Genomic DNA, 16,679 nt, shown 5'->3' with positions numbered 1-16,679 from the left:
TGTACATTTTAAGGGGAAATGCATGTGTGTCTGTTCCTCTGCTGTCATATATGTGAACGGACCAGTCCCTGTGTCTGTAGATAGGACTACTTGTGTCGTCTTTCTCTTTGGATAGACTGTGAACTGAACTGAGTCTGTATTTGGTCAAGATCCGTCTCTGTTTTGGGTCTCTGACAGTAAAAACACACTTCCCTCTGCCAGTTTTCTATTCATAGTCTTTGGCCACAAATAAATGAAGCCTGTTGGACTTGATTAGTCAAATGTTCCAGATACACTGAAAAAAGAAATATTAACAAGTTAAATAAAGTCTTATTTCTGGTAAAATAAAAGTGTAGCTATTACTGAGTTTAGGTTTAACCAGTAGAACGATAACTTTTGGAATATAGCAACAGAGGAACAAGATTTTTTTCCCTTATTTTTGCAGCAGGATCTTATTTTAACCATAAAAATCCAAACATCCATCACTGACCAAAATCTATTGATCTAAACTGTTCAATAACTGTTGATCCATTAATCCTATCAATACATGTAAATAATTGGTGTAAAATACAGTTTGTCATCTTTTCATGGTCATCAGATATGACCCATTTGGACATTCAGAGGCTCTGTAGTTACCATGGAAACACTGTCATCTTCTACAACATTGATTCACCAGTAAAACCCATGGAGTTGGATCGATGACAGTGGATGGACACACTGGGTTTATGTTCAGTTGTTGAGAGATTTGACTGAAAAACATTTTTTTTTTCTGCAGTTTTATGTTTTTGATATAATAAGCTTCAACTTTAATCTGAGCTTTTATGAACATATTCATGTTCAGTAAATTAAAAACAGGGAAATATGTGATTTATGCTGTCAAGTACCTGGGTCACATCATTACAGATCAGCTGTCAGATGATGAGGACATATATCGTCGGTGTCGGATGTTGTATTCACAAGCAAACGTACTGTCACGGAAATTCTCGTCTTGTTCTGTCCAGGTGAAACTGACTCTGTTTAGAGCGTACTGCACTCCTCTGTACACAGCACATCTGTGGGTGAACTATAAAAAGGCCAGCTTCCACAGACTGACACTGGCATACAGTGATGCTCTAAGACTTTTATTGAAAAAGCCCAGATGGACCAGTGCCAGTGAACTGTTAATGTCTAATCATGTACATTCATTGCGTGCGGTGCTCAGAAATCTGATGTTTAAATTTACGTGTCGCCTGAATCACTCGGAAAATACTGTAATTTTATTGCTGACAAATCCTGCATATAGTGCTGTATGTTACACAGCTCTGTTCTGGAAACACTGGTATGACTGCCTCTGGAAAGTATGGAGGTTTTTTATGTTTTTTTTTTTATTGTGTTTGTATTTATCTGTTTGCTTTTTAATGTGGACCATGAGTCTGTAATAAAGCCTATCTATCTATCTATCTATCTATCTATCTATCTATCTATCTATCTATCTATCTATCTATCTATCTATCTATCTATCTATCTATCTATCTATCTATCTATCTATCTATCTATCTATCTATCTATCTATCTTAGTTGTGTGGTGCGTTATTTTCATTTATTGTCAGTTAATGTTCAATGCACCCTTGGCAAAAGTTTCCTTGAATTTTCTTAAAATGTCTCCAAATCTAATGAAAATTAATGAGATGAAAAAAATGTATGTATGTGTACTGTATATATCAAAACATAGAAATATGAAGCAAATGTATGCCAAAAAAGGACAGTGCTTGGCTTATATACAATAGAAATGTAGCTGAGATGTTACGGATTTTACTGTACATACTATATATTTCTTCTTATTTCTTCTTTTTTTTTTTTTTTTTATTACTTCTTACCTTGTGTCTCCAATGTTGGTTGTCTGTTGGGGTATCTATCTATCTATCTATCTATCTATCTATCTATCTATCTATCTATCTATCTATCTATCTATCTATCTATCTATCTATCTATCTATCTATCTATCTATCTATCTATCTATCTATCTATCTATACTGATAAAATACAAAATACAGAGGAGAATATTATAAATAAATGGTGATAAATCACTAAAGTCTTGTAACTTTAAATACATTTTAGGTGTTTATATTGTTATTGACCTGTCTTTTTAATTTATTTATTTTCTTTCTTCCTTTAACGGTACCAGAATGCACTGTCTTGACTGTTTTTGTGTGTCTTGTTTGTATTGCCTTCTTTTTTTCCCCCTTGGGTTCTGTTTCTTTATCATGTCCTGTGCCAATCTCTGTATCATGAATACATTGCTTGAAATTATAAATGTTATACTTGTTAAATGAAAAGTTCTATAAATGTTGAAAAGTTCTATAAATAAAGTAAAAAAAAAAAAAAAAGAAGAAGAAGAATAGAAAGTCTGTCTTAAATAACTCCTGTTTGTAACACGCACAACTTGTTTTGATAATGTTGTAATATTCAAGGATATTCATCCTGTCTCTGCCAGGACAGTGTTCATTAAAAGGAGAATTTCTCATTTAATAATTGGGTTCATTCTCTTTGTCTTTGTCTCTCCATCCACCTCACCTCCACTTCTCAGGTCTTGACGACTCTGGACGTCAGACCATGCAGCCCCCTCCTTACCTCCCTGGGCCGCAGGACCCTAACGCCCCCCCTCACCCCAACATCCCGCCTGCACCCGGCACCCAGCCCAACTACCCCCCTCCGCCTCCACCTCCAGGATCAGAGGGCTATCTCCAAGAGACACAGTTCCACTGCACCCCACTGGGACCCCCAGGGGCTCCACAAGGCTACACAGTCCAGACCCAGGGTCCCGGAGGCACCATTCCGCACCCCCCTGTAGGATACCTTCATCCGGGCTACCCCCTCCAGCTGCAGCCCTGCACAGCTTACGTACCTGTCTACCCCATGGCGTCGGTGAGTCACAGACGAGATTTCACACGTCTGACATCAGGCTGCGACAGAGTTACACCACATTACACCACAATAGTCCTGTGTTACTAAAGGATAGCACTAAAAACATGACACAAATGGTATGTTCAGCCTCTTTAACTCGTTCATGCATGAATTATGAGAACCTTAATGAAGAGGGTTTCTTTTTCCTGAGTGTTTCTATTCCTCTTTAGGCATGAAAACAATTGAAAAATTTTTATGAACCCATTTTTCATGGAGTTCCAAAAATGTCCACACAGCTAGACACCATGCGTTTAATTCAAGAAGCAAAGAAACATGTATTTACTGACATACTGCGTCAAAACTAGGAAATAAAAACATGTTTAATGCTGCTAATCTGATGTTTTCTCACATTTTAACATACCTGCATGGAGATAATATCCAAAAAAAAAAAACCCTTTAGAATCTAATAAAAATTACCAATTTTTTAAACTCAAACATGTTAGTGCAGATCAGGTTTATCTAGAACACTAAAGTTACAGTAATGGTCTGAACATCAGTGTATTATTATGTGATGGTGCATAAGTGTCCACAGTGTTGGCTGATATGGAACTAAAACAACCAAACCCATAAGACCCTTTGAACAGCTGTCCACTGTAATGACCACTATGCATGAAAGGGTTAATGCAATAAATACTCAATTACACTTAAGGGGAATTCAGAGATTTATTAAAGAACACATTATAGTTTTAGTTTAGTTTATTATATTTATTTTATCGAATTCATGAAATCAAAGAAAGACACAGAAAAAAGAAAATCTGCTTTTACAAAAATGTCCACATTATGAATGAATTTTTTTGGGTAAAAATGACAAAATTTAAATATATTCATTTTATAGGCAAGGCAAGTTTATTTGTATAGCACATCTCAGCAATAAGGCAATTCAGGGTGCTTCACACAGGACATTGAAATACAACGACAAGGGAAAAAGAAACACATTTAAAACATTATAAAAGAAACATGTAAAGCACAGGTGTCAAACATGCAGCCCGTCAAAGGGTCCAGTCTGGCCTGTGGGATTAATTTGTGAAATGTAAAAATTGCACTGAAGACATTAATCATTTAAGTTCAGGTTCCACATACAGACCAATTTAATTTCAAGTGGGTTGGATCAGTAAAATACTATCATAATAACCTATAAATACTCACAACTCCAAATGTTTCTCTTCTAAATGTACAAATTTTTTTTGTCATTTTACTGTATTTACACTAAAACAAACAATTATTTCACAAAAAAAACAGGAATAACCTCAACAAATATGAAAAATTTGAAATATCTGAAATATCTGAAGTGTAAGTTTACCAATGTTCTGCCTCTTTATTAAATGTTTTGTGTGTTTGTTCATCCACTGTGATCTGTAAGTTGTAATTTACATGTGTAAATGATAAACTGAGACATAATATTGTTGAAATTGCACTTAGTTTTCTTAAGAATTTCAGTTTGTTCATGTTATTCACATTGTTTTAAAGGATAGTTGGTAGATGCAAACATTGTCATTGCATAATTTTACTTTTTTCGCTCTAAAACATAGAAGAAAATTTGGAGTTGACATTATTTATATATTATTATGTTACTATTTCACTGGTCCGGCCTACTTCAGATCAAATTTGGCTGAATGTGGAACTAAACTAAAATGAGTTTGACACCCCTGATGTAAAAGGTGATTAAAAACAGCAAGTAAGAAAACAACACATAAAACCCAAAAATATAAAAACACACACATATTAAAGTAAGAGTTGCAGTGCAGAGTTTCGAAAGAGAATATAGAATGTAAAAAGTCAAAAGCCTTTTAGTCAAAGGCAGCAGTGAACAGGTGAGTCTTTAACCTGGACTTAAAAGAACTCAGACTCTCAGCAGACCTGATATTTTCTGGTAATTTGTTCCAGATATACGGAGCATAGAAACTGAACGCTGATTCTCCATATTTAGTTCTGACTTTTGGAACACAGAGCAGACCTGCACCAGACCACCTGAGTGGTCTGGATGGTTCATATTATTATTATTATTATTATTATTATTATTATTATTATTATTATTATTATTATTATTATTATTATTATTTATTACTACTAGTACTTGTAATGTGCTACTGCCTGTGTTTAATTGCTGTTTTTACAATTATTTTCATCTTTTTATTGTAATTCTTTTTATATGTGTACATTTGGTGTTGTGCTGCTACTGGAAGTTTAATTTCCTGATGGCTCTGCCCCAGGGATCAATAAAGTTCTATTCAATCTAACCTAATCTAAATGGAGCAGAAAGACCAATCGTATATTTTCTGCCTCTCAAAATACTTGTGTGTTTCCATTAGTAATTTCCAACAGAAAACATAATCTCTTAATACAGCATCACTTACTGCTGTAATTCATCATTTATAATTCACATCATTCAAGACATCATTATATTCAACAGCGTCTCCAAACCACCAAGTTAATTTCCTGTTTCATAGTTTCTTAATATGCTGGATTTAATGGATTTGAACATCATACATGTAACTGAAAACATGAAAAGCCAAGAAGCTCTTTTTAATGAACCACAATGTCTTCTAGCTCCAAAATAGATTTTCATATTCAACTTTTGACAAAATGAACAATGTTTTTACCCATCATTGTTGTGTGAGCATCCCTTAAATTATACATAAACCTTATAATTTCCAGAATAAAATTATTTAACATTATATTTGCACTTATATTACATACATAACATACAATAAATAGTTAGTATGGATTAGTTGAGGACAGTATAAAACTTAGACTGTCTGGCCTGGTTAGATCTGCTATTTACATCCATCTTGACAAATTTGGGTTTTTACGTTGAGGTCCAACCAGGCAAACGGCATTCAGAGGTGATGAAGGTCTGCATATTCACATATATAAGTGAAAGTCACATTGTAATCTGGAATGATGCTCGAACACATTTTTCCAAATAAGAAAATATTACATCTACATTTCACTCAGTCCTTAAGAAATCAGGTAAAAAATATACACATTCAGTCATGACTGAAGGATACGTCATGTAAAAGAGTACAATGAACAAAGTTGTCATATAGGTTTTTAATATGTTTTGATTAATCCACAGCATTATATCATGGAGTAAGTAACAATAAAAAGTTGCTCAGCCTTCAAGCAAACATTTCAAAGCCAGTATCTTCATCTTGAAATGAAATCTTACACTATGTTTTTAGTCTACAAACGTGCTTGTTGAGCTTAAATCATTCAAGACACATTTGGAGATACATTTTTAATGTCAGGTGTGAACAGACACAGTTATAGCGATCCACATGGGACTGTATATATCAGTGGTTCCTAACCTTTTTTGGCTCGTGACCCCATTTTAACATCACAAATTTCTGGCGATCTTAGACATTCAAAATTGCGATTTTTTTTTTTTTTTTTTGCTAAAATTAATTTGTTTTTGATCATGTAATAGTTTGCTCTACTATGTTGCAAATAAACATTAATTTTAGATGACATTTAGTCTATATAATGTATATTATTATGGACGGAGGCAGAAAAGCCAGGTGTAGATTACTGCACAAAGGGAGAATTTGATTTTCCTTGGTCAGGATATGTACAGTCAGTCCAGCTTGGATTTACAAGGCTGACAATTAATACTGAACAAACAAGAACTCAAACTATGAATTATGAAAGAGCTGCAGCATCTGAAACTGACCACAATGAACATTTGACAGATAAACAGAACCACAGTGCTTCAGTTTCAGCTTCACAGTTTGTTATGTCTGTTATGGACTGGAATTTTCTCTGTCAACTCAACATATATTATGTATTTGTACTTTTTACATTTTTTAAAAAAATTTTTATCAATTACTACATATTTCAGGCGACTCCATTTGAATTCCAGGTGACCCCACGTGGGGTCCCGACCCCAAGGTTGAAAAACACTGGTATATGTAAGAAGCATGTTAATACAAAGGCTTGTGTAGGTACATTATAAATGTGTGTTTAGATGCGACACTGTGACAAAAACTGTGTATCTGATGCTTGTGCATAAATGTACAGTAGCACGACATCAGCACAGCTTTCTGTCAGTGTATAGTAGGAGTGATAATAGCTAAGTTGTTTAGCGAAAAGATCATCTTATTATTCTGTCATCAAGATTCAACATACTTATTGTTATATGCACAGTAAAAATGCAATGGTTGCACCATATACTGAAATTCTTACTTTGCCAGTCTCCCAAAACAAGTAAAAAAAAAACAGTTATTAAAACTAAAGTGCAAAAACAGATATAAATGTAAATGTGGGTAAATGTGGATCTATACTTTTATTATGTCATTATTTAGCCATATTATTACATGTGACCTTTGGACACACTTATACTCAGTATAAAGTTCATACAAGCTGTGAGCTCTGCATACAATCTAATCTACATAACACCATGTAGTGAGTAATGTGGGTCAAGGACCTTTTGGGATACAGTGGCGCCAACCAAGCCAACATATTTGTAACTCCTTAAAAAACAAAAACGAAAAAAAAAAACAAACAAAAAAAAAAAAACTCAATCACATTGTTTTTTTTATTCATGCCTAAAGAAGAATAAAAACACTCAGGAAAAATATCTTGACTAAGGTTCTCATAGTTCATGCATGAAAGGGTTAAACACATGGTGTCCAGCTGAGTGGACATTTTTGGGTTAGGTTCATAAAAAAAAAAAAAAAAATTCAGTCAGATTGTTTTTTTTTTATGCCTAAAGAGGAATAAAATCACTAAGGAGAAAAAATTGTGCTTAAGGTTCTCATAATTTATGCATGAAAGGGTTAATACTACCTATAAGGCACAACAAATGATGCCTTTGAGAAACTAAAAAATGAGAAAAAAATGTGACCGTTATAATGCAGACTAAAGTTGAATCTGAGGTGTGTCAGTGTCATCTGGCTCCAAACCATTCACCACAGAAAAGTCTTGCTCTTTTAGCACTTCTGCAAGTTACAAATATGCCTTATCTCAATGTAATTAGAAAAATAACGGGTAACACTTTACTTGAAGGTCTAGTTTATAATGCATTAAGCGCACATTCATAAGACATTATAATGCATTTATAATGCATTATAAAAGTCATTACAACAGTTTATGATCATGTACAACAACTTATACCAAGGTTAATAAAGTATTATAAGTGTAGGCATAATGTATTATAAATTCAGCTTTCATAATGTTTTAGACATCCATACCAAAGTGATAAGTGTTCATAGGAAGAATGTCAAGTCCTGGGTTACGTAACACATTCTAACCATCATAATGCCTGCCAGTTATAAAGACACAGAGAACTGCTCTGACATGTAGTTTCTGAAACTGAATAATGCCTTATAAAGATCAATAATAAGTTACAGGATGACTGATGATATTATAACACAAGTATGATGACTTACGAGCAGTATCTGCTGGCTCTAGGTAAAGTCTAAGTCAAAAATTATACATCAAAATGGTCTTAATAACTCTTTATTTTGCAAAAACAAAATATTAAAAGAACACAGACAGTAAAAATAGAAGTGTTACATGTTGCTTTGTACATAAATAAAAAAAATAATGTGGCAGCTCCAAATCTTTGTTAATTCAATCACATACTTTTTTTTTTTTTTTAATAAATATGAAATCCCTAAAATAGATGGGTATAGAGACCAGTGACAAAACCTTAAAAAAGTTCCCCACCTAAAAAAATAAATTCCTTCACACTGCTTTGGTATGGATGTATAAAACATAATGAAAGCAGAATTTATAATGCAGTATGCCTACACTTATAATACTTTATTAACCTTGGTATAAGTTGTTGTACATGATCATAAACTGTTCTAATGACTTTTATAATGCATTATAAATGCATTATAATGTCTCATGAATGTGCACTTAATGCATTATAAACTAGACCTTCAAGTAAAGTGTTACCAAATAAATAAATAAAATTTTGCCATTGACAACATTCACATCTAATCCAAACACTAACCATAAACGCCTAAACCTACATAATATACTGCTGGTGAAAAAAGTCCTATATCTATAAATATGGACATGAAATCTATTTGCAGAACCATACAATGTCTACATTTTTTCTGGCAAATATGTTCCTTGTTTCTCAAACATGTATGGCTTTGCAGTTCTAACAGAGCTGTAAGATGCAGCATCTGTGTTTCTGGTTATGGATGTATTTAGAGAGGCTGCACTTTTCCTGAAATTGGATGTGATTTTAGCTCCTTCAGTGGCTCAGGTCCAGCATTTTAGAACAGAGAACAGCTGCTTATTATATCACAGTTCTGTAATATACTCGGCTTTAGCCATTTACATTTGGCTGGGTTGTTAATTTTCTTTGGTGTGATACATTCATCAACACACAATATTTTTACTGTGACTCTAGAAGGACTTATAGCAGGGCTCTCAAACTCATTTTCTTTCGGGGGCCACATTCAGCTCAATTTGATCTCCAGTGGGCCGGACCAGTAAAATAATAACATAATAACCTATAAATAATGACAACTGCAAATTTTTGTCTTTGTTTTAGTGCAAAAAAACACACCATTAAATTATGAAAATACTTACTTTTATAAACTATGTGAATAACCTGAAAAAAGTGAAATTTCTTAAGAAAAATAAGTACAATTTGAACAATATTCTGCCTCAACTTATCATTTCTACATGTGCATTATGGATCAGATCTACAAAGACACTAGACACTGAGGAACAGGCAGAAAATTGTTTAAATTGTGCTTAATTTTCTTTAGATATTTCACGTTGTCATATTTGTTCAGTTTATGTTTATTAGCAGTTTTGTTTATTGATACAGGATAGTTTGTAAATGTAAATATTTTCATAATTTAATGTTATTTTTTGCACTTACAGAAAAAAATTGAAGTTGTTAATTCAAGATTTTTTGCTAAATTTGAGAATTTTTTTTGGCTTAATTCAAGATTTTTTTTACTTAATTGAATTTTTTTTTTTTTTTTCCTAATTCACCATGTTTTCCCTTAATTCAAGCTAATTTTTTTTTTTTCTTAATTCAATTCAAGACTGTGGAATTTTTGCACTTAAATTCATCCCACAGGCCAGATTGGAACCTTTGGCGGGCCGCATTTGGTCCCCGGGCCACATGTTTGAGACCCCTAACTGACAGGATCAGTTTTCTATAACAAAATTAATTATTGTAGCTAACTGAAAAAAAAAGATTATTAATGCACACTATGATGTAATTATAGACAAAAAAATGTGAGTGTACAATTGATACAAATCCAAGACAGGCCTTAAACTTTGCTGGTGCTGTGTAAAAGGAAAAACCTGACAACAACAAAAAAAAAATCATCATCCTAGGCTCTGATTAAGTCGCCTCAGTCTCGCCTGACTTGGTACCAGACATGTAAATCAATTTGACAGACTGCTGCTGTTGTAGAAATTTCTGTTTTAAGAGACTTCAGCACAGAATTTATTGTAGAACTAATCAATTTGCATTCATGAGGCAAAAGGCGAAGAATAAAGTTCAAGCTCCACATTGATAGAAGTTCAGCCCTCATAGTCTTCTAAATTATGAGTCGAATAAAAATAGATAAACAGTTTCTCAGAGGATATCTTCATCTAAATAGCAGATACAGGCTTCAGAAAAAGAAAGGGAGGTGTTTCTCTGTATTTTCTCTGTATTTTGAAGCTCTGGCCTGCTACACAAACATTTTTTTTTGGTTCTTGAATTACTTTCATTCTGGATACTGAGACCAAACCAGTACTTCTACTCAGTATCAATAAGTTGTATATATCTAGCACTTTTACATGTAACTAAGGGTGTGTATTGGCAAGAATCTGGCAATACGATATAAATCACAATACTAGGACCACGATACGATATATCACGATATATCATGATACTGTTAAAAAATGCAATTTTTTTGATTGTTTCTTTTTAAACAATGATTATTTCCTTGAAGAATTGAATTACGCTAGATTTTCCTGTTTTAAAACTTAAATTATGTTTTACAGACACTAGTGGCATTGTACCCGTGGTGCCATTGTACGATAGCGCCCTCCCGTGGTGCAACAGTGGCATTGCACCTGTACGCCCTCCCGTGGTGCAACATCGGGACACGCGTCGGACAAATACGCATCAGATAAACACGCGTCGGACAAACACGCGTCAGAAAAACATGCATCTGACACAGCAACGTCCATTGTAGTAGGATTACAGTTGAAGATCCTGTTCAAATGTTCATATTCTATTAGTTCATAACTAACATCGTAACATTATTTTTGTGCAGTCCCAACAAAGGAACTAACATTATTTAATAAAAGAGTGTTAAATAAAAATTAATGAAATATAAACAAAAAAGACGAACAAAAAAACAAACATGAATTTCCTCAATATCTCCATTTGAATAAAAACCTAAAAATATCGATACAGTACTTTTTAATATCGATACAGTATTGTGAAATGAAATATCATGATATATTGCAAAAATGATATTTTCTCACACCCCTACATGTAACAGGGTATTGTTTCATTGCTGCACTGTTACTTTGACTTAAGTAAAATCTTCCTCTTCCATGTTCAAGGAGTTGTTTTTTTAGGCTGAGAGAAGAAGCATCAAAGTAAAACAACCTCAGATTCAACTAAAACAAATGGTGCCAGACACAACAAACCCTGCCCCTCAAACATATTGTAGCTTATTTGGTCATTGATCCAGCTGATGTCATTATGTCTATGTGTGTGCTGATGTTAGCATAGACATAGACAGCATAGACACATTTTGGCCATTATAAGTAAATGGGGAAAAAAAAAAGATTTAAAAAATTTATAAAAAATTTGAACTTTGACCTACTTGTCCCAAAATGTATTCACATATATTCTGGGTCAGTGGCAACCTATAAACCCAATTTGTTTGTTTGTTTGTTTTTTTCCAGCCTTTGTTTATTTGGAGTAGTGCAGAAATTGGGCAATACAAACACTGTATCATATGGGACAAAACAATTGAAAATGAATTATTGCACAATTTCCTTTTTTTTTTTTTTACGTGTATACAAAAACAAAACAAAACAAACAAACCCTAAAACAACTATAGCAACCTTCTCCATTACCACAAAAAATGGCTTGGAAGGTTCACATTTAGAATAATGATGCATTATATGTTATACAAGGTAAATTGCCAAACAGAAAAGAGAAGAGGACCAGTCGGAAAAATTTACATAAAGGTCAATCTGGAACAAAGGGGAATTTAGTTTTTTTTTAACTGGTTGAAACAGAAGAGAATTTATCAGCAGAGGCATGAAGTGTCATTCTAATTAAATATAAATCCATTTGGTATGAATTCAACCAATAGTTTTGCTGCTAATGTGTTAACAAACAAAGAAACAAATCAAACCATAAACCAGTATTTTTCAACCTTGGGGCCTGGAATTCAAATGGGGTCACCTGAAATTTCTAGTAATTGATTAAAAAAAAAAAAAAAAAAAAAAAAAAACAAAACAAAACTTACTATTAAAAAATATATGGTGAGTTGACAGACAAACCCAATCCATAACAAACATAACAAACTGTGAAGCTGAAACTGCAGCACTGTGGTTCTGTTTATCTGTCAAATGTTCATTGTGGTCAGTTTCAGATGCTGCAGCTCTTTCATAATTCATAGTTTGAGTTCTTGTTTGTTCAGTATTAATTGTCAGCCTTGTAAATCCAAGCTGGACTGACTGTACATATCCTGACCAAGGAAAATCAAATTCTCACTTTGTGCAGTAATCTACACCTGGCTTTTTCTGCCTATATACATTATATAGAATAAATGTCATCTAAAATTAACGTTTATTTGCAACATAGTATAGCAAACGATTACATGATCAGAAACAAATTAATTTTAGCCAAAAAAAAAAAAAATCTCCATTTTGAATGTCTGGGGTTTCCAGAAATTTGTGATGTTAAAATGGGGTCATGAGCCAAAAAAAGGTTGGAACCACTGCCATAAACAATAGCCCCTGCCCTCCCTTCAGGGGGTAATAAACTGTACTGCATAAAGGTGGCATTAGACTAATAGGAAACAGTGAATTCTCCAGATCAGCTGTATAGTCAAGTTCAGTTTCCTCACTGTTTTGGCTGAGAACATCTGGATCCCTGCCTCAGACTCCACTCATCCCTCTTTGTCTTACTTTCTCTGCCGTCCTCTGCTCTGCTCATGTCACCCTTGTTCCAGCGTCTCTTGAGTGGAAAGTGCTTTGTAAGCTGCTCTAAAACATCTTTACTCCTAAAAGCCACATGGACTTAATCTCTGTCTTGTCTTTCTCCTTCCGTTCAGGGTCAGCCCTATATGCCGGGCGGTGCAGGCCACCCAGGGATCCCACCGGGACAGATTCATCCCATGCAAATGCCACCCAGCATCACCCTAATGGACCGCCGACCGCCGCATGATTATCTGCCCATCGCCGTTCTCACCACCGTCTGCTGCTTCTGGCCCACAGGCATCATCGCCATCATCAAAGCAGTGCAGGTTAATACCACTTCTTACCGTCTGTTTGATGTGTGGATTTTATTAACATAACATTATTACCCTTACAGTGGATGTTGACTATAAATCTACCATGAAGTCATTTTATCCACCAGTTTATTGGCAAAATACGCTTAGAACTAACCTTTTAGTGTTGTAATAGTTAGACACCATATATCCCTCTTATTTAAATGACTTTTCATCTTTAATCTTAACCTTTTTTTAATTAAATTTGGGGATTATAAATATACCTTACTTTTTTAATGATATAATTCATGTACTAATTCATGTACATGTAATAGTCAGACACCATATATCCCTCCTATTTAAATGACTTTTAGGCCCAGATCTACTAAGATCCCAGTTTGTGTGTGGTAATTTGCTTGTGCGATCTAGAATTTTGCGTGTGGGGTGTGACCACGGTTTGCGGGTGATTTACCAGATTGCTTGTGCAAATTACAACAGGTGCAAAGTCTTGCAGACCGCCCTATTTAAATGAGGGTTTTGCATGCACTACTGGAGAAAACACACTGTATAAACTGCTCTGGGATAAACTAGCATTAATGGGAACAGTGACTGAATGATCCAGACACAAGGAAATGTAATGTTGGTGGAGTTTTGTCATAGAAGGTATTGCATAAGTCATTCATGCATTCATTTATTTTTCATTTTAAAGGTGTATGTGTGTGTGTGTGTGTGTGTGTGTGTGGGGGGGGGGGGTAGTTGGATTGAACTGTAGCCGAATGTCAGTGTGTATTTTTAATCATGATCATCAGGAGCTGTGTGTGTGTGTGTGTGTGGGTTCATGAAATTTTCAGGAAATGTTGATACTGGCACAAGGAAGAAATGATAAAATTTCAGTGGTGATAAAAGGTTAAATCTGAATGTGCTATTGGAAGACATAACAAGACGTTATTACTTTTGTGAATGTTTTCAAAATTGTTCATTGTTATGCAGAAAATCAATGTCAGTGACGTTACCATATGTGGTTCCTTACCTGTAAGTGGCAAAAAAAAATAAATAAATAAAAAAATGCAAGAAGTAACAAGAAAAGCACTTGGAGATCGCAGACCTCCACCAAGACAGATCTGTTAACCCCCCCCCCCCCCCCCCGCGCCCCGATCACTACCAAAATGTACTCATTTCTTCCTTGTGCCAGTATCAACATTTCCTGAAAATTTCCTGAAAATCCCTCCATAACTGTTTGAGTTATCTTGCTAACAAACAAACAAACAGGCACGGGGGGCAGATCTGTCTTGGCGGAGGTCTGCACTCTCTGAGTGCTTTTCTTGTTTTTTCTTCCCTCACTCCAAAAATGTTCACACGAGGGTGAAAAATGCATTCTCTGCATCTCGTTTCATCACTTCTTTGTCTCCTAACCACAGCCATGTGTGTGCAATTACGCATCCAAACCATTTGCGCCTCCTTTTGAGACGTGTTAAATACAGACACAGTTTCTGTCAGCAAAATTACTTTGATAAATCGTTAAATGTTTGATAAATCGATAAACGTTTGATAAATCACTTTGCGTGTGCTAAATTAATATATTTACGTTTTCTCCTCCCAGCACACGCACAACTGCATGTAAACGCCCCATATTGCATATTCATTGTGCCAAACGTACTAATTGGATGCAGACGTGCTATTTTGCACCTTTGAAAGACACAACCCTTATTGCGCACTGTTAGTAAATCAGTTTGTACATTTTTTTGCATGTGCAATGAGTTTGTACATGTTTTAATACATGCAAACCTTTGATAGATCCAGCCCTTTTTTTATTAAATTATGGTGATTATAAATATACTTTGCTTTTTTAATGATATAATTCATGTACTAATTCATGTACATGTAATAGTCAGACACTGTATATCCCTCCTACTTAAATGACTTTTAATCTTTAATCTTAAATTCTATTATTATTAAATTTTGGTGATTATTAGGGCTGTGTATTGGCAAGAATCGGGCGATACAATACAAATCACAATACTGAGATCACGATACGATATATCACGATATATCATAATACTGTTAAAAAGGCAATTTTTTGTTTGTTTCTTTTTTAAAAATTATTATTTCCTGAAAGAACTGATTTACACCAGAAATCTGCTCAAATACTAAACACATTTTTATTTGATCACAATAGGATCTAATGCTATATCACAAAATGTTCCTGTGTTCAAACTGAAATTCTGTTTTACAGACATTATAGTTTAAGATCCTGTTCAGATGTTCATATTCTATTAGTTCAGAACTAACATCAGAACATTATTTTTGTGCAGTCGCAACAAAGGAAATAACATTACTTCATAAAAGAGGGTTAAATAATAATAAATAAGATATAAACAATAAAGAAAAATAAAAAACAAAGATGAACCTTCACCATATCTGCATTTGAATAAATACCTAAAAATATTGATACAGTACTTTTTAATATCGATACAGTATTGTGAAATGAAATATCGTGATATATTGCAGAACCGATATTTTCTAACACCCTAGTGATTATGAATATGCTTTGCTTTTTTTAATGATATAATTCATGTACTAATTCATATACATGTAATAGTCCGACACCATATATCCCTCCTACTTAAATGACTTTTAATCTTTAATCTTAACTTTTTTTTGTATTAAATCATGGTGATTATATATATAATTTGCCTTTTTAATGATATAATTCACGTACTACTGTGACATAAGCTGATTATCACTCCTGAAAAAAGGGCGAAGATGACCAGTTGATCAGCAGTGTGTCAAGTGCAAGACAGAATGCACTGAAAAAAAAAAAAACATGAAATATATCCACTCCAGAGCCAAAATGTTAGATTTAACCAATGAAAAAACTGAAAAAAAGAAGAGGATGTGTATAGTCCAGCTGCTCTCTCATTACATTTGAGGCTCACGCTCCCATCTGAGCAGTGTGCTCTATATTCAGTATCATCTCTACTATGTTTGCTCCTTTACAAGTCTTTTACTGATTCTATTTCATGTACAGTTTCGTTTAAGCGCGATGTGAGAAATATGAAGTCTCAGTCTGGTGGTTCTCACACCGCTGTGTTCTTGCCTGTGTAATGGCAGACGGTGCTGACCAACATGTGCACAACAGACCACATTATGTAACTGCACCATTGTCAGTGGAATGGGATTGAATGGATTTTTCCTCTGGGCCAGCTCAGATGGCTTTGAGTTGAGTGGAGCTGACATAGCATAGAGCCACCGGTCTGAGCTGTATATGTTGTTATGGCCTGTTAATGTTGAGCGCAGTGGCCTCTTTCTGCACATTCAGGATGCGCTGCA

The 16,679-nt window shown here is 34.3% G+C and overlaps 1 protein-coding gene across 1 annotated transcript in view; it reads left to right on the top strand.

The window, feature by feature from the left end:
* The window catches only part of prrt1 (proline-rich transmembrane protein 1), a 43,502-nt gene that overhangs the window by 20,547 nt on the left and 6,276 nt on the right, over positions 1–16,679 (top strand). Inside the window, exons 2-3 of the mRNA XM_030147431.1 lie at positions 2,546–2,883; positions 13,194–13,385. Coding sequence (XP_030003291.1) covers positions 2,546–2,883; positions 13,194–13,385 — 530 coding nt within the window. The remainder of the gene's footprint in view (positions 1–2,545; positions 2,884–13,193; positions 13,386–16,679) is intronic.

Source organism: Sphaeramia orbicularis, chromosome 11 (genome assembly GCF_902148855.1).
Source record: "Sphaeramia orbicularis chromosome 11, fSphaOr1.1, whole genome shotgun sequence".
NCBI classification, from domain to species: Eukaryota; Metazoa; Chordata; class Actinopteri; order Kurtiformes; family Apogonidae; genus Sphaeramia; species Sphaeramia orbicularis.
Note: the sequence above shows the minus strand (reverse complement) of the source record. Positions and strands in the feature narration are given on the sequence as shown.